The sequence below is a fragment of the Scleropages formosus genome, chromosome 18, assembly GCF_900964775.1.
Source record: "Scleropages formosus chromosome 18, fSclFor1.1, whole genome shotgun sequence".
Taxonomy (NCBI): domain Eukaryota; kingdom Metazoa; phylum Chordata; class Actinopteri; order Osteoglossiformes; family Osteoglossidae; genus Scleropages; species Scleropages formosus.
Window position 1 is genome coordinate 20,817,419 of NC_041823.1, and position 23,153 is coordinate 20,840,571.

The 23,153-nt window shown below is 46.0% G+C and overlaps 1 protein-coding gene across 6 annotated transcripts; it reads left to right on the forward strand.

The window, feature by feature from the left end:
• The first annotated feature begins 226 nt into the window (after window positions 1-226).
• lipeb (lipase, hormone-sensitive b) lies at window positions 227-22,932 on the forward strand. 6 transcript variants are annotated; one of them, XM_029260151.1, is made up of 15 exons: window positions 227-328; window positions 8,346-8,584; window positions 9,390-9,674; window positions 11,569-11,659; window positions 11,869-11,892; window positions 12,244-12,389; window positions 12,715-12,900; window positions 13,000-13,140; window positions 15,042-15,186; window positions 15,282-15,509; window positions 15,725-15,871; window positions 16,404-16,490; window positions 18,762-18,940; window positions 19,301-19,552; window positions 19,928-22,932. In XM_029260151.1, the coding sequence occupies exons 1-15, from the start codon at window positions 241-243 to the stop codon at window positions 20,330-20,332; spliced, it is 2,643 nt and encodes an 880-aa protein (XP_029115984.1). In that variant the 5' UTR covers window positions 227-240; the 3' UTR covers window positions 20,333-22,932. The 6 variants fall into 6 exon arrangements, with proteins under 6 accessions (XP_029115984.1, XP_029115987.1, XP_029115985.1 ...); XM_029260153.1 differs by lacking the exon at window positions 227-328 and adding an exon at window positions 3,546-3,650; XM_029260154.1 differs by lacking the exon at window positions 16,404-16,490.
• Window positions 22,933-23,153: the final 221 nt, after the last annotated feature.

Here is a 23,153-nt window from a genome sequence, read left to right on the forward strand (position 1 = left end):
CCGGCTCTTTCCGGGTCACTCCCACTGTAACGATGGTGCTCCCACGCAACCGGGAGCTCACCAGCCCTCTTAGGGGTGGGGCTTTCGGGAAAAGCAAGTCTATGATTGGTTGGCTATCAATAGCGAGAGCGTATCTATTGGGTAAATGCTGATGTTTGGGGCGCTGGCCGTGACGTAAGTAGTCTGTTCATGTACGTCGAGCGACGCCTATGCTGAGTGGGTTGACGTCGCCGCGGAAAAATGGCGGCGGCGAAGGATGGAAGTACCGGTGCAGAGAATGGTTTGAGTAGGAGACGCTCGTCTAAGCACAGAGAGAGTGGTGCTACAGGTAAGCGCGAGTACTCGCCAAAATAGGGCAGAGAGGCGCTGTCTTTCGAGGCGACAGAGCAGCGTCGGCACTTGCCACTTGCCGCCACTCGGTCGGTGACGCTCTCTCTCGCTGTGACACAGACAAACTGATTATAATAAGTAACTGCTCACTCACTGTTATTGTTAAAATTAAGTGTCGAAGCACCGGCAATGAACAATGTACACGTTTAGATACATAATTAATTGTCTGCAGCTTTTATGAAGATGACATTCGTTCATTACTTTCTACCTCACCGTCAGCCAGGTAGTGACGTCACGTCAGCGCTAACTGACAAGAGAGCTAAGATCAAACTGCCTACTGGTCTGGACTGGTCATTCGCTAAGTGTTTACTCTTATTGGCTTTTTTTCTATGGTATGTCGTTGTTCTTGATACATTATCTAGTAGCAGGCTTCTGAGTAGTTAATGTAAAGTTTGGTGACTCCTTGGATCTACAGTGTTTGCAAACCTGCACTTTCACACATGATGATGATTCTGACTCTTTCTTCAGCAATCTGCGTTGTAAGTGGTCTCCTAGACTGTTAGTGAACTAACTTTTTGCCCATTTATGGAGAGGTTTGATGGCAGAGGCTGGAAGACCAGACAGGAGAGAGCTGCAGTAGTCCAGGTGGGACATCACCATGGCCTGGACTAGGAGTTTGCGTAGAGTTTGTTGTGAAATAAGGGCAGATCCTGGGGTGTGTTCTCCAGGATGTCTCTACTGGACCGGGTGTCTTCAACGTGTTGGGACGAGCACGGACTTCAGTCGATCATTGTTCCCAGGCCCTTAACTAATGAAGCAGGTGAAATAAGGAAGTTGTCCAGTTTGATAGAGTTCTCACCAGGAGGACTGACCAGCTAGGAGGTGCAGGGTGTCTGTTTTTGAAGAGGTTGAGTTGCAGGGGGAGGGGATATCGGACATCTAGATAAAGATGGTCCGAGAGGCAAGTGGCGATCCGTGAGGAAACATCTGTAGCTCCAATGGGAAAAGAGAGGAAGTGCTGTGTAGTGTCAGCATTGCAGTGATTGGAGAGTCTATGGGCAGCAATGAGAGCTGAAAAAAGAGGTGCAGATGGACAAAAGCAGGGGGCCCAGTACCGGACTCTGTGGAACACCAGTTGAGAGAGGCTCAGGAGAAGACGGAGCCACACCAGACAGGCTTGGTAAGGTCAAGGAGGATTCAGACCATTTCAGTGCTGTACCTTTGATGCCAAACTGTCCAGAGAGAGAGAATTCAGTGGTTCAGAGTGTCAAATGCTTACAGACAAGTTGAGGTGAGGGAGGCCACTCCAGCTGACTTGAAGGATACTTATCTTTTATTATGTTGAACCTGTCCCCCGTGTTAGTCATGACCTAACACGCAATCTCATTCATGTCCCTGCTCTTGTAAGGTTCTGCTTTGTTGTTATCTTGCGCCTGCATGTATTGATTGTGCAGATTTTCTTGTAATCTCTCATCCTCTGCTAAGCAGAACAGTAGCTTCAGCAAAAGACTGGTCAAGTTGTGCTGCTCTAAGGAGAGAAACGTGGGCTTATTTCTGCCAGCAGCCCTTGTTCTATCGTGCTTCCTCTCACCGTTGAGATGGTCCTGAGGTGACAGAATTTGACTTCATAAGGAGTTTCATCTAATACCTCTATTTCAGTTTATGGGCCATTTCTTTGTATTCACAAGGACCAAATTTAGATTTTGTGTGCTTCCCAACAGCTGGACTCTAAGACATTTATGTTTTTATTTATTCCTCCTCAGATGGTCTTTCCTTAAACTGTTGAGACTGTCATTCATTTTTACTGACTTTAAAGGACGTGCAGTTCTAAGTGTACGGTTTGGAAGATGCGTGCTACAGTGCTATGTCCTTGCACAATCTGAAGGACATTCTGTGCATTTTAATGTTGCCACATTTGGACGGTGGAACCTCAACGGCTTTCTGGAAATCTTGGAAATGTTTCTGAAAACCTTTGTTTGCCGGGTCTCAGAAGATTAATCGCACTTGAGCTGCCCTGTCCTACGTAACTACTTTGGGTTAAACGTGTGCCTGCAGAGGTCAAGTGTGTTGTGTTCTTACAGGGGGACTTCAGCTTGGCACAATCCACCCAAAAGTGCAATATTGGCATCTTTCAAAATTCATGGTGAAGAATGGGATCTGTTAATGTAACACAAAGTGGAGTTTGTTCTGTTTTAAAGCTCTTTGGGGTTTGGGGCCTATGGAGGGGTGATCAGAGCACCGTTTTAAAGTCTTCCTAATGCTGGATAAGCAGGGCTGAGACCCAGAGGTATGTTGTTCACTCAGGTTTTATTTATTTTATTTATTTATTTATGGAATAAATAACTTTGGAATCAAAGTTTCAGTCTTCACTACTGTTTGCATTTTGTCAAAATATTTGATCAAAACCTTTTTTTTACCCTCCATCTTTTAGTTGAAACCCGTACATAAGTAGAACAAAGCTTTTGGGTGTGCCACACCAGTGTTACCTTCAGGTACTCGTGTTTGAATGAACGAAACTTTTCTATGAATAAATGAAAACATTATTTATATGTTTGCGTTGTTTATGAAGTTATTTCCTTTTTACTTCCATATTCATTTACTTTAGGTTTCCATACACCTCAGATCTTTGTTTTTAAACTTCTGATGTGAACAGTGAATATTTTTGTCACCTGGTGTTTACTTTTATAAACAAGTGTGGTTTCCTGTGTTGTGCCCTTATTGTTCTTTCCCTGTGTGCAAGGTATGCTTTGTTGTGTACAACTGTCGACGTAGGGGAACAAGCCTTTGGGCCGAAGGTCATTAGGTCCCACAAGCCAAGCTCTACTGCCAAGGTTACTAAAGCCTTCAAGGGCAGCATGAGGGGTGCAGAATGGTACTAGAAGGGTAAACGACATGGATTCGGGGAAAGCTGGTGGTGGGGAGGGTAGGGAGAGGGTGCGCGTGTGCCCAGACGCTGGTCCCAGCTGTTGTCCTCATCACAATAGTGTGCGAGGGGTTGTATTGCTGGAGCACAGGGAGCGTCGCTATGCGGGTGAGGGAATGAGGCAAAAGGGGAGTGTTACTGAGGCCAACGTTTTTCATGTTCTGGCTCGAAAAGCAGTGGAAAAACGAAGGCATGTGGGAGTGGGACAGAGGTGGTGAGATGGGGAGGCAGTGCTTTGGACACAGAGATGGGTAGTGTCCAATAGCTTTGTGTCTCCCTCTCTTTCCATGCCCCCACACTCTCTCGCTCTGCCTTCCTCTCTCCCTTTGCATCTCACTGAGGGAGCAGTTACTGTAGAGAACGAAGACAAGGACAAAAGCCATGAATTCAGACGCTGGTAAAACAACTTCCTTTTTCTTGTTACTGTAATGTTCTTACTGTATTTGGTTGTGATGATGATTTTTAACATTTCATATTAATGTAATATATGCTTACATAATATTTATACGTTAGCTTTTCAGCCTATTACTAATAGTAATAGAATATTAGTCTTTGTTCCAACAGTTGAGTTCCCAGATTGATTTAGATCGTAAAGATTTCATATATTGAAAGGTTTTAAATGGTTACGAGCATTTATTATACCTGGTTGTACTTTCAGCATGGTGCGGCTTGGGGAAGGGATCAAAACAAAATTTAAAGTTACGAGGACACTTGTCTGTACACTTGATCAGCTGTGAGACACCAGGTCGTTGGTGTACAGTAGCCAGAGGCGCATGTGCAACTCCTGTGTGTTGATGATACCACTGACAAGCTGAGGTTCTCCCCACAGACGTGGGTGGGGTGTCCAGGGAGACACCAGTACCTTCTTTGCTGTTTTTGCACTTATGTGGGGAAAGATGCTTTGTGGTGGTCATGAAGACAGTTGCTGTGTTTATTTAAAAAAAAAAGGGCGTGACAGAATGGCTCCCGGACAGTTTGCTGGTCTTGACCCAATTGCAAGGGCAGCACAAAGGCAGCCTTCTCCTCATGCATGGCTTTCTGCTGTTTACATAAGTGTCTATAAGACCTCGTGTCAGAGGTGGGCTGTGACAGTTCCTCTGGGGTTCCTGGCCAAGGAGGCTGTGTACTCTGTGATGTTCCTCAACTACAGCTGCATTTGCACGTGTGTGAAGGGCACTGCAGAAAATTTGCGTAACTTAACCAAACTTCTCTCTCCTCTTCACAAACTTTTTATAATTAAATCTTTTGTTTTGGAGAAATGTCTGACTTCCAATTAAGCGGTGAATACTGGGGACAGCGGGTAGCGTAATGGTTAGAGCTGCTGCTTTTCAACCCAGAACAGCTTGCAGGTTTGAATCCCACCTCTGGCTGTAGTACTCCTGAGCAAGGTACTTTCCCTAAATTGCTCTGGTAAAAATTACCCAGCTGTGTAAATGGCTAAATAATCGTAGGGAGTTTCAGTATTGTAAGCTGATTTGGCTGGAACATTTTTACATATATTGTTAATCTAAGCTCTTTCTACAGAACACAGGCAAACCCCTGTCAATGTAGAGCTTAATACTAGTTTTACTCCGGATCAGATCTTTTCCTCTTGTCACAATGATGTGCTGCTTTGGCCTCTGATATAGCTTTGTGGATTAGTGTGGTACCGCAGTGTAAACCCTGTTCCAAAGTTCACATGGTATGTTGTGGTTTTATGTTTAAGCTGGATCCTTATGTAGTTGGATAGACTATTGAGTTCCCCTATCGCCGTTTTGTTGAGGTGTTGCTGCAGCTGTGATGAAGGGTATGGATGGCTCAGAGGACACCACGCATGGCCATATTTATTTATCTCAATCTTCTGTTCCTTCTCTCAGTACCACCCTCAACTTGTTTCCATGAACAAAATGGAAAACATTTCTATTTCTGAACAATTTGGCTGTTTTTGGTTAATGATTTCAAGACGGTCCATTATGTCCCGGGATCCTAGATTTGTCCTTCATCAGGTCTAGATGAGGCTCCTATTTGTCTTAATATGTAGAACAGTATTGTCAATGAACGGGAGTAATGCTGAAGAACAATGAACACAACCTAAGAAATATATCTATTTTTCTTTCTGATGCTCTCTTTCCATTACTCCAATGTTTTGGGAAGCTAAACCTGATTACATCTGACTGCATGTTTGTCATCCATTTATCACTCAGTAGTACAGAGATATGACTGACACGCACACAAACGTGTTATTTTTCCCAACAGAGCCACAAAGGCAATATTCTGCCTGTGCCCAGCTGTACCGTATTGTTTTGGTCTTCCATTTGATCCCACTAATCTAATTTATTGTAATAATTGTTCCTCTGAACAAAGCATAATTTAATAGAACAATATACGCAGTGGAAAGATTGTTTGTTTAGTCTAGATTGATTTCTAAACACTCTCAGTAGTGCTGGCACTGCCTCACCCCTCTGTCTCTGGGCAACTATAGATACCAAACCCGTGACTGAGGGAGGGGGGTCATGGGCTGCGTTTGGACTAAGATGTGCTGGATGTGGTTAGTGGAAGGATCCAGAACAAAGTTTACGCTATATAGAAATTTATGTATCTATGTAAATAAATGATCAAATGGATGAGGAATAGAGAGAAATGTGGAGGGTTGTTGGAAGATTGGAAAGCAGGAGGAGACATCCCTGTTTTCAGAGACCTGTGGTTGTAATTGTCATGTTTTTCTTTAGCTTGAATGCAAGTTAGTTGTTTAACCAGACTAAAGTGTGTGGAGGAATGTTATCGGACAAGGCTCAGCCAGCCGTAAGTGTTTGGTCAGTCTCTACCAAGAGCTGCAGAGCATGTGGATGTCGATGATTGCACACGTCCTCCCGAATACGGCTCCTCGTAGCACTGTCCTTGTTCAGGTGGCTCCCTATGCTGTTGTCTTCCTAGTGCTGAGTCCGAATTGTAAATCAGCAGCGGTTTGATTGAGAGCAGATCCTTAATCATAATTTTTCGTTGTTTAAAAATAGTTTTAGCACTGCCTTTACTTGCTAAGTTTCTTAGGCTAAACATTATAAGATGGATGGAAACGTTCAGTTGTCCGTATTTGCATCTCTCATTCTCGAACAAGACTGATTAAACAGCATTACGAATTTTATAACATTATTGCACCCTTATTAATTTAAGGTTATTTATTGTTAAATACACATGGCAGTAATGCTAAATCATTTTCTTATACTTCTGCTTCCTGGTCTTAAATTTAGTCATCTTAATATTAGTTTTTGTGGGATGGTTTTAAAAGTATGTTTTTTAAAAGGATTTTTTTTTTTTCCCTGGTCTTTCATAGTTTTATGTAATTTCATTATCTTTTATAATGGGCACTTTGCTAGAAAGGTTTCATTCTTGAGAATGCACAGAATGAGCCGTAAGATTTGGAACAGTGGTTCCTTTATCAGCTGGGTAGAGTCTAATTTCCTGCCTATTTACACTGCACACATCTTATATGTCAGTTACTGATGCGCTTTGCTTTTCTCACTCCCGTTTATTAATGAGAGACCCTGGAAACCTTAGCGGCTTGCCTGTTGCTCACGTACCTGTATCGGGTCTCTGCCCCTATCGGGTAACCCACCCAGATGACCAGTGGCTTCCTTAGTATTAGTATTGCCTTAAAAGCTAATGGGTTTACTGGGTGGCTGATTCAGTTCCAGGCGTTACATTGATTGGATTAGGATTTAAAAAAGCAGATGATCCTCCCCATACGCCACTGGATTATGGCCTCAGGAGGCCCTGTGCACTGAATGCAATGTGAGGTTGTCCTGGTTAGTGCAGAGGACCAGAGACACCTGCCTTGGCACAGGTTCCTGGGAAAGAGGACACTGCCCTGGTGTGGGGTTACAGGGCACGCTGTCATCAATGCCCTCCCTTCTCTGATACGCTATAGGCATTCCTCCTGAGCTCAAGGGGGTTACCAGCAGTTTTGGAAACTTGGTCTCGCAGGGTACTGCACAACACAGTTCTGCTAGCTCACAATAGACCATACTTCACTGTGCTGTGTCCTTTACTTCAGCGTTGTGTTATTTGTAGCCCACCTGTTAGCCCTTTTCATATGACACCATGCATAGTGTTGTGTCGTATAAATCATTTAATGTTATGTTGCTTCACAGATTCATTGCTTCTTATTTGTGAGCGTGTCATGCTATGATATTGCTAGGCCTGCGGAGGGCTGCATTTTATTTTGTAACCCTGTCATACTATAAAAGTTTATTTAAAAATATACTTATCAGTAACGAAAACACTGTATCAGTATGCAAACAGACTGATTCCTACCCAGTGAGAAGAGGCCCCCCTTAAAGTGACAGTTAACCCTAATGTCAAATAAAGTAAAAAAGCAGCATTCATTATCCAAAAATATAAAAAATTTGGTAGAATAATAAAGGTAAATAAAGTGTACTCTCTAGTACTATGTGTTCCCTACAGCAATAGGGATGTGCTTGTTGCCTTTTGTGACTGCTGTGCTTAATTCACCGTCATCTTATTGTGCACATACCATCCTAAAAATGTAATTAAAATACAGTAGCTTGTAATTCATTATATGAGTAACATAACTATGGAAACTTTTTTTTAAAAGCCTAATGATTAAATAAGGGTAATTTAAATAATGTGGTCTACATTCTGTGGTTCCCACTTTTTTTCTGTGGAATATCAGTTCTCTCTGGTTTCTGTGTGCATGCTGCTGGGGTCTTGCTTCATCTGTTTTGTGCAAAATATGGTTTCTTGCATAGTTTCACCCAGCTTTTTACAGTTACTTTGAATATCTAATCAAAGTGCCTTTAAGGCTTGACCAAACAATCTCCAGCACTCCCAGCAGTAAAATAAAAAAAGAAGCTTGTGGTCTTTTCAATTATTTAATCATATCACATTAATATTTTCCATTGTTCCTGTGGGAAAAATAGTCCTGATGTACATTGCGTCACTATATGCAGTACTTTTTTGGTCTGTATTACCATTTTCTAACAGAAACTATTTGTACAAGAAGCCAATTTCACAAAGATAATGGCATTGTGATGCCTGTCACCTCAGTGTTGTCCTTACTTCTGCACCTTTCTTTCTCTCCTTCTTGCTATGTCAGAGATGGACACCAAGGCCGTATTCACAACCCTGTACTCCGTATGTGAAGAGAATGTGGCCTTCTTCTCCGGGGGTCCCAAGGGACCGCAGGGGGATGCAGCCCGTCGCCTGGTAGAGGCCTTGACGCTCATTCAAGACCATGCCCGCAGCCTTGAACCTGTCATCTCTGGCTTCACTGCCATCTACCACCACTTTGACTTTGACCAGATACCTGCCAATGGCTACCGTTCGTTGGTCAAGGTGTGTATTGTGCATTTCTGTGCTGGTACTCCTGCGATGCCCCCGCCCCCCACGTGATCTCACGAGCCCGTTGTGGATAGAACGTATGAAATGTACACACACACGCACACACGCTGTCTGAACCGCTTGTCCCATACGGGGTCGCGAGGAGCGTAAGGCTGGAGGGGGAAGGGACACGCCCAGGAGGACGCCAGTCCGCCGCAAGGCACCCCAAGCGGGACTCGAACCCCAGGCCCACCGGAGAGCAGGACCCGGTCCAACCCACTGCACCGCCATGCCCCCCTGTATGAAATGTAGCAACAGGTAATTTTATTTTCTAAAGCAGCTTGCAGGATTTTCAGTTGTTCTTCTACACAATCTCTTTACAGAAATGGTTCACTGAAAAGCGCTCTGTCTTTATTGCAAGTGCCATTCTCCTCCTACGGCCTTAAACGTAGGACGTTTTGATGAGAAGGCCAGTTTGTTCAGCTTGCCAGCCACTCTGCAGCATGCAGAGTCCAAACTGTTTCTAAGTCCACTTGAACCTTCCTACAGCTTCTGTAAGGCACACCAGTTACAAGAGACCCTGGGTGTGTGTGTGGCTGTGTGGTGTAATACTTCATTGACAGTATGTATTTTAAACTTTTGTGTGAATCACATAGATTAGCAGAGTATTGGAGTATGTTGTTTGTCTGAAGGTGCATGGTAAGCCTTGTTTGTCTTTTCCTTCCTCTTTCCGTTTCGGTCTTTTCCTCCCTTTGTTTGGCCTCTAAAGGGCTGTCTTCCTGCTGTAATTGTAATAACAAATGCCTCTCTCTTTTCTCAGGTGGTACGCTGCTGTCTGCTCCACATCATCCACAAGGGGCGCTACATTGCCTCCAACCGGCGGAGCATCTTCTTCCGTGCTGCACACAATGCAGGCGAAATGGAGGCATATTGCAGCGCCCTATGCCAGCTGAGGGCACTGCTCTACCTGGCACAGCGTCTGCTACATGACAACAGCCACGGCAACCTCTTCTTCCAAGAGGAGAGTGGCCTGAGCCAGAGCTTCGTACGCGAGTACGCCTCTATGCACAAGGGCTGCTTCTATGGCCGCTGTCTGGGCTTCCAGGTGCGCATCCCTGACAAGGGTCTTCCTTATCAGAGCTCAACTCCCATACAGTGCCTTTTGTCGTTTCTAAGGCTTATTTCTCATGATGCTTCTTTACCAATGCTTTTTATACAATTTTTTTTTCCCTGTTTACTCACTGAGCACTTTATTAGGAACACTATACTAATACTGGGTAGGGCCTCATATTTGCTCTCAAAACAGCGTTGGAAGCATTCCTTTGATGTTCTGGTGCATGTTGACATGGTTACATCACACATTTTCTGCAGATTTGTCAGCTGCGCATTCATGCTGCGAATCTCGCTTTCTACCACATCCCAAAGGTGTTCTACTGGATTCAGATCCGGTGATTGGGAAGGCCACTGAAATACTTTGAACTCGTCATGTTCATGAAACCAGTTTGAGATTACTTTTTCTTTCTTGGTGCATTATTATATTGGAAGTAACCATTAGAAGATGGATAAATTGTGGCCGTAAATGGATGCACATGGTCAGCAACATGTGATAGGCTGTGGCATTCAAGTGATGATTGGTTGGTATTTAATGGGCCCAATATGTGCCAAAAAGCATTCCCCACACCATTACACCACAACCATCAGCCTGGATTGTTGACACGAGGCAGGTTAGATCCATGGATTCATGTTGTTGATGTCAAATTCTGACCCTATGATCGATGTGCCTCAGCAGAAATCCAGATTCATCAGACCAGGCTGTGTTTTCTCAGTCTTGAACTGTCAAGTTCTAGTGAACCTGTGCTCACTGCAACCTCAGCTTTCTATTCTTGGTTGACAGGAGTGCAACCGGACGTGGTCTTCTGCTGTTATAGCCCATCCACCTCAAGGTTCGATGTGTTTTGCATTCTGAGATGCTTTTCTGCTCACCACAGTTGCAGAGAGTAGCTGTCTGAGTTACCGTAGCCTTTCTGTCAGCTCAAACCAGTCTGGCTATTCTCCTCTGACCTCACTCGGCAACAAGGCATTTCATTTCCATCCACAGAACTGCCGCTGACTGGATGCTTTTTGTTTCTCGCACCATTCTGACTATACTCTAGAGACTGTTGTGCATGAAAATCCCAGGAGATCAGCAGTTACAGAAATACTCAAATCAGCCCATCTGGCACCAACAACTATGTCACGGTCAAAATTAGAGATTACTTTTTTTTTTTTTTCCTGTTCTGGTGTTTGATGTAAACATTAACTGAATCGCCTGACCTGCGTGTGCATGATTTTATGCATTGCACTGCTGCCACATGATTTACTGCATGAATAAGCAGGTATTCCTTATAAAGTGCTTGGTGAATGTATATTAGCACTACTTATGTTATAAGTTTGTTCTTAAACACTCTGCTTCCTGGTGCTTTTGCATTTTTGGTCTTTAAGTGGGACCTTTACTGTGTTAAAAATGTAATGGGTATCACAGCTGGCTTTTGCAATCTGCTGTGCATCAGTGCGAGGACTGCAGTGTGAGCTCTGTGGGTTAACTCAAACCAGATGGTGTTCAGACCTCTGTGTATGGCATTGTTTGGTGGGTTGGACATACATTTGAATCTAACTCCATCTGTGTTTATATATTCTCACCCTGTTTATGTGGGTTTTCCCCCCACAGCTAAAAGACATGTGTTTTGGGTGAAATGGTGGCTCTAAACTGCCTGGTGTATATGTGAGAGCGAGGGACTGCTATGCTGTATGGATGAATGGTTGTAGAGATTTTAGTGACCTTGAATATAAATGTCAGCTAAATACTACACAGTACTCATTATGAGTCATTTTGGAGAAAAGCATCCTCTAAATGAATTAATGTAAATGTAACTACATGTATAGATTTGGATTAACTTGGCCTGTGTTTCTGAAATAAGCACAGAAGTTTAACAGGAACCAAACCCTCTCTTCTTTCTTAGTTCACTCCAGCAATTCGTCCCTTCCTGCAAACAATTGCCATCGGCCTTGTCTCCTTCGGAGAGAACTACAAAAAGCACCAGTCTGGTATAGGTTAGTGTCCTGCAATCCGTGCTTCTTATGTTCCGTTCAAAGTGCTGGAGATGTAGCTCTTGGCTCTGCCAAAGGGGCCAGGACTTTAAACCTCTTATTGGATGCTGCTCTGCTGGGCTCCACTGGTGGGGAGTCACACTTGTGTGATGTATGCTCGCTCAAGGGCAGTCTAACCCTGTATTTTGTGCTCCATGCTGCACCTCTCTCAGCGGAGCAAGGTTTACCGCCATATGGTGAGTGTGTGGTCATCCCTTCTCTTGTACTCCTCTTTCTCCCTCAAAGAGTAGTATCAGAGAAGTGCTGTCATGCTGCTGCTCACCCCTCTCCCTCATCTGTACCATTGTTCCCGGTTACCATGTATAGACTGAGAACTCCCCCCCCCTCCGTCGCCTGGTCTGCCTACACAGTACAGAACTATTGCTCCTTTTTATTGCATCTTTTTTATTACATCTTTCTGGTTGCTACCTGTCTGTTAGACTTCCCTGTTTTTGTTCTTCCTTTTATTCTTGTGTTTTCTGTGTTTTGAGATGCCACTCACTTTCCACTGCCTTCCCCGTTTCCGAAACCTCTCCACCTTGCCTTAGGAGTTGCCGCCAGCTCCTTCTTTACTTCGGGGAAGTATGCTATTGACCCTGAGCTGAGGGGGTCGGAGTTCGAGCGCATCACGCAGAACCTGGACGTGCATTTCTGGAAATCGTTCTGGAACATCACAGAGACGGAGCTGTTGTCGGTGAGATACGAGACAGAGCTGCGAACACTGTTGTGACTTTCTTTGACCTGATTTGTGTGTCACAATATGAGTGTTTGCTACTGCAAGTTGTGATTTGTTGTTAACATGAATGAGTAATTAAACACTCTCTGTCCCTGTCAGATGACTCGTCTGGCAGTTAAATCCATTAGTTTTTATTAACTCAGATTTCAGTGGTTTGTCCAAGAACTTTACGTGTCCTACAGAATGAATTGCAACAATGTTCACTCATTTCCCTTTCTGCCTGTGATCTGGCATCTTCTGTTCCCCGCTCCTTTGTTAATCTCTCTCTTTCTCTCTCACACAGAGCTTGGCCAGTATGACGTCCACCCAAGTGCGAGTGAACCGCGCCCTTTCTGTGCCTCCTGTCCCCTTTGACCTTCCCCTGGTGTCGGACCCCAATCTCTCAGTGACTGTGGCTCCCCCTGTGGCCCATAGTGGCCCTGGCCCAGTGCAGATGCGCTTGATCTCCCATGAACTACGGGAGGGGCAGGTACTCAAACTCCTGAGTGTAACCATCATCCGATTCTCTTAGTTCCACCTCTCTCTCCCTTCTTCACTCCTCTTCTGTCCTTGTCTTGCCCTGCTGCAGGACAGTGAGGAACTGCTAGCCATCTCTCGCTCAGAAGGCCTGTCCTTGGGGCTGAAGACAAAGCGCAGCCCCCGCTCTCCCTGCCTCCTGGTGCATTTCCATGGCGGGGGCTTTGTGGCACAGACCTCCAAATCGCACGAGGTACCCTGCCTGAGGCCACAGAAGGGCTACCCTGCTTGGCTCTGAGCTCTCAATGCAGATTGGGTTTGCTGTGAGATGTGTGGAAGCTCCGAGTGACTGATGGATATCTAAGGGGATGGGTGTGGAGGAGCTGTGCTTTGACAAGCTGCCCTGCTACAGTGCTTATAAAAAGTATTTACCCCCTTGGACTTCGTCATCTTTTACTGTTTTACAATGTTGTTTCAGTGGATCTAACTAGGCTTTCTTGACACTGATCATCAGGAAAGGCTGAACAAAACAAATCTCTACAAATCTAAATTTATTACAGTTATACACCAGATAATTGATTGCCTATGTATTCACCCTCTTCAAGTAAGTATTTAGTTGAACCACCTTTGACTGCAGTTACAGCCCTGAGTCTGTGTAGATAGATCTTTATCAGCTTTGAACACCTGGATACTGTAAATATAACCCCTCTCGTTTGCAAAACTGCTCAAGCTCCGTCAAGTTGTATAGGTACCGTGAGCGAACAGCTATTTTCAATTCCAGCCACAAGTTGGTCCAATTTCAGTTGGGTTGAGGTCAGTAAGGATGAACAGCTCCAAGGGGCCGAATACCTTTTACAGCCACTGTAGTGTTACCCTGTACCCTGTTCTGATAGTACTTTGCTGTGAATGAAGACACTTGCATCCGAAATAATGACCTGTTTAGACAATGTATTACTGGAGATATCATCTCAAACTGGAGTAGTTGGTCACCACAGCCTCCATTTCTTCCCTTGAACCTCCAGCCAAACACCTTCCATGGCTGTGTGTGTTGAACATGAATGAGGAGTGAGGAGCTGTATCAGTGGCTTGGTGCCAGAGAACTCTGTGCTAAACTTGACCTGTAACTAACAGCCTGCTTGCACTAGTTGGTCTGGACATGAACGTACCAGAGAGCCCCATGGAGCCGTCATGGCTGCTGGGCCCCTGGAAAACATCTCCTTCTGAATCAGTTTTTCTTTTTTTGGTGTGTCTGTTGAAATATTTAATGTGGCACCCCTGGGTTCCATCCGTAATTATTCTGCCGCGCTGTTTGCAAAGTGTCGTCTGATGCTGGAACACGGTGTGCCCATGGCACCCAGCGCTGACAGCAACCACTGATTGGCAGCAAGGCATGTCAACTTTGATCATATCCCAGTGGGCCGAGTTTGCGCCAAAGCCTGTAGGGAGAACGATGTGCTTTTGTCTGCCGTGCTGTGCGCTACGTGCACGGGGCCTGGCCCTCCCTGTGGGCAGCGGTGCTAGGGAAGGTCGGGTGGAAGGCCAGATGGTGTTATGGGCCGCTGCTGCTTCTTGGCAGTGCTGTCTAAGTCCTGGGAAGGTTATTAAGCTAATTCCTGTGTGTTACTACCCACCCGTTTACCTCTCACAATCCACACTGCTGGTATCTACTTTCAACTGGTTTCTGACCTTGCAGACGTTGCACGAAGTATGTACGTTGCCTTTTCGCTCCATACCCTGCAGAACCACGGGGGGGGGGGGGGTCTGTCCGCTCCTCTTGTAGCCCAAATGCACCTTCATTAGCTACTCATTCCTGGGGGAGCAGCTGAGTTTCTCCACCCTCCACAGCTTTAACTGATATTGACAGATGGTACCAGGGTTGTCCTCCACCTCATACTTGTGTTTAAATGGAGCATTTGGTGGATTCCATAAGCTCCTTCCTGTTAATTAAGCTGCCAGTGTGTTATATACTATTATTAGTCATATGATTTTGACTCTGTTTTAGTAAGTGCTACTGTAGAAACACTGCTCTTGTGCTTTGCTTGACATTTGTGATGTATTATTGGTTAGGTGCCCTGTGGGCTTCATCCCAACACTAAAGATGAGGTTTATTTATGAAGTGTATGAAACGCCGCTGTGCTGCCTTTCTCCCTCCAGCCATACCTGAGGAGCTGGTCCCAGGACCTGGCTGTGCCCATCCTGTCAGTGGATTATTCACTTGCCCCTGAGGCGCCCTTCCCCCGTGCCCTGGAGGAGTGTTTCTATGCCTATTGCTGGGCCCTCAAGAATTGCCACCTGCTGGGTCAGTGCCTGCTGTACCTGCCTGGTGTGCCTAGCACAAAGGCCTGCGGAGGTGTGGCTCTCACTTACCGCTCTGTTCTCCTGGCTCTCCTGCAGGCTGGACGGGTGAGCGTGTGTGCCTGGCTGGGGACAGCGCTGGGGGCAACCTCTGCGTGACGGTGTCCATGCGGGCGGCCTCACATGGCATGCGTATACCGGACGGAATTGTGGCCGCTTACCCTGCCACCCTACTGACAGCCTATGCATCGCCCTCGCGCCTACTCACCCTCATGGATCCCCTTCTCCCTCTTAGCGTGCTCTCCAGATGCCTCAGTGCCTATGCCGGTGAGGGAATCTTCTTTAATCCTCAGGGGTGTAAGGGCCTAGTAAATATATGGGCAGGAGAACAGCCTGGATCTCCTGTAGAACACTATATAGAGTGTCGGGCATTCTGTTTACAGCCCCTGAGTGGTAAACAGTGTTTGCTGTGGTACCGGCTGGTGCAGTGACAGGTTTACTGTGTTCTCCTCCCTATAATCTACATTCCTTCTCTCACCTAGGCACAGAGCCCCAGGCAGAGAAGCGGGTGGAGAAAGTGAGCACGCTGAGTATGGTGAGGAGAGACACGGCACTGCTGCTCAGGGACTTCAAACAGGGGGCGTCCAACTGGTTCCACTCCCTGCTGGATTCCAACCGAGTGTCTGCTGGTACTGACTTCTGTATTTTTGTGGCTGTGTTTGCACATGTGTTTTGCATATGTAGCTACTAACTTGCAGGGTGTCGATGTCTCTCTACGCAAACAGCTCCGAGCACATTGTTTGTATGTCTGCTGAAACAGTGACTGACGGTTAACGCAAAAGAGATCTGCACGCACAGCACAGATGAAATCCGGCTCTCCTTTAATTTGTGAATCTCATCTCCCCGATTATGAGTGGTCACCGTTGAGCAAAAGAAATTCAGCAAGTGCTCGCAGCAAAACTTAGTCTTGTTTGGGTAATCAACCCCGCATACAAGTTTAGTTTTCCCAATATCATATTGCACGGTGTGTGTAAACCTGTTTTCTTAAAGCTTTTACAGAGAGCCGGGTTTCAGGGTATAAGTGCAGACCTCAAGTGAATTCAGTACGAACTGGTAATGTGAGCATGGACTCATCTGTGCATTTCTGCATTAATACAGATTGCGTGGCCTACTTTTCCCTATCCTCCTCTGCTCCACTCTGAGCCCTTCTTGTTTCTACAGTGTGTTGGCGCCTTTGGGCGTGTCTCAGACGTCCTTTGACCTTTATGATGACTTTCCTCAATCTTCCCAGCTCTGTCTATTCCTCCGGTAGGAAGCTGTTTGTAGTGTTGCCTGGAAATTGCCATAGTCTGCTCCCAGACATTACCCACCAGCACTACAACACCTCTCACCTTTTTCAGGGGATTGGCTATCGGGCTGTCCGTCCAAAAGTCGAGTCCACATTAACAGTTGTAAAATTGAGATTTGCTTTCAAAGTTAAAGCAGTACCAGACCAATCCACAGTACTTTCCCAGCCTCAGAGCTTAGTCATCTATACCTCGTCTTTTCATTGGATAAGTCGTACACCTGCTGTCGGTGTGTTAAACGTGTGTAATATATGCTGACTGCCCATTGCACCTCTGAAAACTTTAGTGTACTGATGTTTTGTTTTGTTTTGTTTTTCAGAAGGCAGGGGGGTATAAAGAACCCTGTTGTTGCAGTTATGGTTATTCATGGCTTTTGCCTTCTCACTGTAAACTGTGGCTAAATACTCAGTGTCTTAAGTTAATGTGCACCTTTCTGTAATGAGTATAACCAGACACATCAGTGGTCCTTCAGAGCTTGTATTGTGGTTTTGAAAAGGCTGCTTCAGAATGAGCGTTGGATCATTTTGATGTAACCAACCGAAAAAAGTACATTACGATGCCCCCCCCCCCCCCCCCCCCCCCCCTTTGACCAGTCGTCCTTAATCTCAATTTTTTTCTGCAGCCCCATGTACCCCTCTGGTGTTTTTGTAGAGTTGTTTGTTGTACCGTTTTCCTGAAAAGTTATACCAATAACAGTCTAATTGTGAATGTGTTTTGTACCACTTAAAGGGAAAAGTGTATTACTTATTAAACTGTTTAGAAAATACACAAGCATAAGATTCTGAAGGAACATCCCTTTCAGTGATGGGCGAGCTACACTGGCAGACATTGACGTTGTTTAGGGTGTCTTTGTCGTTCTTTCTTATTAATGGTCACTTGAAGCCTCTAAGAACTGTTCCAGCTTGACAAGTGGGTCATTGAACAGTATGTAACAATGATTAAGAGACCAGAGACATGTTTTATTGAAAAGAAAAAATGGAAAGGAGTGTTTCAGTGGAAACCTTGCGGGGGGGGGGGGGGGGGTTCCAACTCGAGCTGCAAATGTGGAGAAGCCTTTGGCACAGAATACACAAATACAGTCAGATGCTCTTCTCAGTTTTCATTCACACTTTGCTATTCCAGTGTATGCTGGACTACAAGAGATGTTAACAGAAAAGCATCTTGCTGTCGGATGTTGACAGTAATCATTTGTAGGTTCCCCCAGCCATTCCAATGAAACGGTATAAATGAGCTTCATTTTATATCTGTGCATCCTTATCCCATCAGTTTCATGTCCTGTCAATTTTCAATCATTTGCATTGATTGAAGTACAAAATGAGCAGAATGTAGATTTTTACTAAAGGTGGAGCAATGGTGATTTTATTATTTCAAGGTACTAGTTGTATGGGGCGGTATTTACAGTTTCTTATTGGTGCAACCTTCATAACTTAAATATGCAGATTGAGAGGTTTCCTTTCAATTTCTTAAGCACCACCTTCCCCTTGTTGCTACAGAGTATTTCTGGTTACTATTTTGCATATAAAAATTGAACGGTGTAAGACTGTTGATGGATTTCACTCAAAGTTGTGATTGACATGGACTCAACAATCACCATTAACTGTGTTGCCTGTGATACTTTATTGTAAAGGAATGTCTGTGGTACACCACAGTTGACTTGACTAAATAGCATCATGAGACAGTTGGCTGATGTAGATTCTGACTGGGTTAAATTTCCTCAACAGAGTACCAGGAAAGCATAGTATATTGCACATTCCCACATGGTTACATTGTGGAGACACCACGATTTCCAATGCCCTCCCCCACATCCACAGCTGCATGGTAGTACTGTCCAAGTCCACCTTATCACCTGAGTTTGTCCTGATCTGTCAGTTCAGCTTGTAGAGTCTAAATGTCCCTTCTGTTTCCCTCTTTTTTTCTTCCCCCCGCTAATAGCATTAGACTTTAAATTTCTTGTTTGCAATGCTTTTTTGTAACATTTTGACTTGAGCTTCTCTTGACTTGTGTGTTTTGCTTGCACATGTTTACCTAGTTGTGATTGTATGAATGTTAGTTTTTTTTGGTCTAACCACTTGCCTCTCTTTGCGCCACTTGTCTGAACTCTCATGCACTACCTTGTTTTGTTCACATCGAATGTGTTCTCGAACCTCAGTAAAGCCACCTTCCCCGTTCTGTTTCATTTCTTGGTCCGTAGGTGTGTGCAAACCTAAGTAAAATCTCATTTGTTGCCCCTTAGACACGGTGAGGAAAAGTGTTTCAGAGGCTAGTATCACGTCCCCACACTCGGACCCCCCGGTGCCACCCGCCACCTCCCAGTTCTCCCTGCACAGAGAGCCCTTGAAGAGTCAGACCTGCCAGGATCTGGCCTCCCACCACAGCCCGCCGTCCAGCTGCCCTCTACCTTCGGAACGTGGGGTATTGCTGTCGGCCTCTGGTGCTCTGCTCTGCTACGTGACTTTACCTGAAGCATAAATCTGCAATGGGACGCAAAGCTGGGGTCAAGTCTGTTAACTGCCATGCAGTGTGTATTAATAGCTGTCCCTTTAGCCAGCACTGCAAAATGGAGTTGTCCTATGAGGAAGAAATCCTTCCAAAAACATTTACACAAGGGGTACTTGTGTCGTGTAGTTGGACAGCTGTAGCCTCAATAATAATAAATAAGCATTATAGTTAGATGATATCCGTTTGAGAATGTGTCACTCTAACATGCTGTTAAAGGACACCGTAGTGAACATCTCATCTTTGTCTCAAATTTTCCCTGTTCCTTTGCTGCAGCCCGAAGACGTCAGCTTCTTCCTCTCCACTGAGGACGAGCAGTGTGCCTCTGGCTCCCAGTCTGTTGCTCTGCCGGCAGACAACTCCGAGATGTCCTGCTCGCGCGAGTTCCCTGAGGGTTTTGAACCCCTGCGCTCCGAGCAGCTGGCTGAGATGAGGATGCAGAGCTCGCCCATCGTCAGGAACCCCTACATGTCCCCTTTGCTGGCCCCTGACAGCATGCTGAGAGGACTGCCCCCTGTTCACATAGTGGTGAGGGACAAGGAGACCTGGCTTGTTTGTCAATCAGTTGTTGTGTCTGTTGTCCTCATTTCTGATTATGACTCATAGTATGTCCTAATGACTGTGTTTTCCTGTCCACTGTGTGTGTGTGTGTGTGTGTGGCGTGATTAGCCAGCACCGTCACTCAGACCAACTTATACATGAGTGGGTCTCTCATAAAATTAAAAATGTACAAGTTCATGCCCTCAACCACTTTCTGCTGGTGCTCGTCTTTACAGCACATTGTCATGTCTTTATAAATCCTGCACTTGATGTTCTTGGGAGTTGTTTTTAGATTCTGCGCAACAACCTTTTCTCGCATTCTCTCTGTCCCACTTATCTTTCCCACCCTTGTCCTGCCCCCAGGCCTGTGCCCTAGACCCAATGCTAGATGACTCGGTGATGTTTGCCAAGCGACTACGGAACATTGACCAGCCGGTGACCCTGCGTGTGGTGGAGGACCTCCCCCATGGCTTTCTCAGCCTGTCGCAGCTGTCCAGAGAGACTCGGGAAGCTGCTAATGTCTGTGTGGAGAGAATAAGGGAGGTTTTCACACAGCAGGGGCCACCGCTAACTACCCAGAAGCACCGGAAGCTGGAGAGGACTGGCCAGGGTGTCAATGTCGCTCTGGAAGAAGCCACTAGGTTGCCAAGAGGGACCATTCAGGAAGAGCAGTTGTCCCTGCAGGGCAGGTCTGAAATTTTTGAAGGGCACAGTTCAGTTGGGGCAAACAGACAGAACAGTGCTGAGAGCAGAAAGATCAACGCTTAGAGAAAAGTGGCAGGGGAAGACTTCATGATAGAGGCCAAAGAATGAGAAGGAAGAATGGAAGATGGTTAGGTGTGTAGGGGACGACAGAGGAACAAGAGAATGAATGTGGAAACACTAGAAATGGGAGAGGGGCTGCTCTGACTTTCTCCCTCAAGCACAAATGCAGGGACCACAAAACGGCTAAGGCTTTACCAGCGACCGCCACCGTTGACATGCCTCGGTCAGCTGGTGAGGTCTGCAGAGACAGGAGGAAGGCTGGAGGGACTCCATGGTATTTTTTGCAAACTTAGATCTTCATCTGGGGAACACATGCATCCCATGTACAAAAACCACTGTTTACCATTGCAACCACTAAAACGCACAACACACACACCCGCAGTGGTACCCTCAGACTGGGCGAGTAGTCGCTGACACACACACAGCCACGTTGCCTTTGGGCCACAGTGCACAATACCCTGGTTTGAGGGCAACAACACTGAGAAAATAGATCTGCTGCCTTACTATGGTCAGCTTGTTTACTGTGGTTTACATTCATGTTACATTGTTTGCTGTAACAGCATCTAACATTGGTGTTACATTTTGCTACTCTCCGAATAGCAGACATAAACCTCGTTGCAGGATTTTCTAATAACTGGAACTGCGTCACTGCAGGGAATGTTTAAGCACCACCACATCGTACTCAAGTTGCTGATTTACAGTCCTCATGCCTATAATACCACTAGTTCTAGTTGCTTTGATTTTAGGGATGCTTTATATTTATCACTATTTCATTTGGAAAAATACACAAAGAAGGTGCGGTGTTGATAAATTCAGTGTGGTGTTAGTGTAGCGATATCTGCCTGTGGTATATAATGCAGTGCCAACAGCACTTGGTTTTTTTTTTGTGTGTGTGTGTTTGCTGCTCAAACTGATAGGGAGACACGATGTCCCTGATAACTGCAATCCATTGCGATTCGCTGTCCGCTCTGCGGACCGAGCGCTTCAGCGCACTTGTATATTGTCCGTGAGGTAAAGGTGTAAACACAGTCAGAAGCTATGTAGCAGCACTGACTGGTGTTTCCACAGGAGGATGAAATGGAAGAATTGCTGTATTGCTGCACTGAGGGCAGGGATTGAACGCGGTCGCACAGGGGTTCGGTCGCCTCATCCGCAAAGCCTGGGCAGCATTGTGATGGCGACCCACTTATTTGGGTCTCTTCAGTTCCACCAAAGTTGGAGATTAATTCGAACAAATCCCCACACGCAGAACAACCTTCCCTGACCGCGCAATCTAGAGCTCGTGCTATAACGAGGCCCCGTTTTTCGTTTCGCTCCGTGCTACTTCCTCTCTTTAGCGGGCCTGTGGACGGGAGGGACAAAAATGCAGAGGTCGTCTGGGGCGGCATCTCCGAGCGTTCCTTCACAGCGGTGTGTGTGTGTGTGTACACAACAGTGAGCGGGAAAGACCTGAACCCATAGGAAAGACATCAGCAGTTGGCTTTCTGTTGCGTTTGTGGTACCCTGCCGAGGTCACCTTGTATCTCTGGGTGTGGGTGTGGGGGCTCTTACTGGAGCTGTCGTGTCTTTGTGGAACGGGTTGTCGAGTTTGTCCGTGTACTTGCACGGTTCACCGTGCACCTGTGTGTGAGCGTGAAAGGGACTCGCCACCCCAGCTCAGCATAACCATGCGAGCCCCTAAAGGCGAGCGACCCTCCTATGGGTGGAGCAGCGACTCCGGCCCCGGTTGCCATGGAGACTTGGCACGCTCTGCGCTCGAGCTTCACACGGCGCTCCCTCTAAGGCCGTGTAGCTCCACAGCGCCCCCTGGCGGAGCTCTTCTCCGCGGCACTGTGCCCCCGGCCCTCCTGGGGGGGTCAGGTGTCCCCTCACTCTCGGGAGTGCGACTTTTGCATGGATGGGCTTTCATTGCGAAGCGTATTAAATATGCAGCGGCCACGTGAACATGCGGAAGGAAGGAGGAGGATTCTGTGCTTCCGAAGTAACAGTGCGACTCGGGCTCTCGAACGCGTGTGTACTGCTGCTATACCGTTATTTCCTAATAATTGCACATGATAATCAGGAGTGTGTCCTTTACTATGGTAACCGCAGGACAGTGCTGCTGCTGCTGCAGAGTGGCCACCAAATATATTTCGTCATGCACTTGGAGCGTTGCTCAACTGTGTCATTTCACGGAGCCCTTTATACTATTAATATGATTTGGGCCGCTTTCCCGCCTCGTGCTTCCAGCGATGCGCTCCTCCAAGGGCCTCTTTTCTGCTCACCTCACCTGTGCCACACAGAGACAGAGAGAGAAACTAACGCATGAACACACTCCGCATGTATTTTTTAAGCCCGCAGGAGGAGAGCAGCAGGTCCAAGGGCTATCAGCTGTGTGTGTGTGTGTGTGTGTGTGTGTGTGTGTGTGTGAGAGAGAGAGAGAAAGCTGTCCTGCTCGAGCCACGCAAACGCACATAACTGTTTCATTTTTCATGTTAGAAACACCGCAAGTGCAACGCAGTGCTGACGAATGTATGTTAAAGCTGAAACACTCCGCTCTTTCATTTTATATCCTTTATGCTCCGTTACTATTGTATTAACTATGCATATTCAAAACTGCTGATCCTGAAATCCATATTTGTTTTTTTTTTTTCCATGAAACATAACGATTGTATCACTATTGTATTTTTTATTGGAAATAAATATATTGAGCAAGCAAACAGTGTCTGCATGTTTCTGTTCCGTGAGTCATCTAATGGTGTTCTTACACATTGCGTCCGCGGGGATCTCACACACACACACACACACCGTTTCATACAGCGAATACGAGGACAGGTTGGATCAC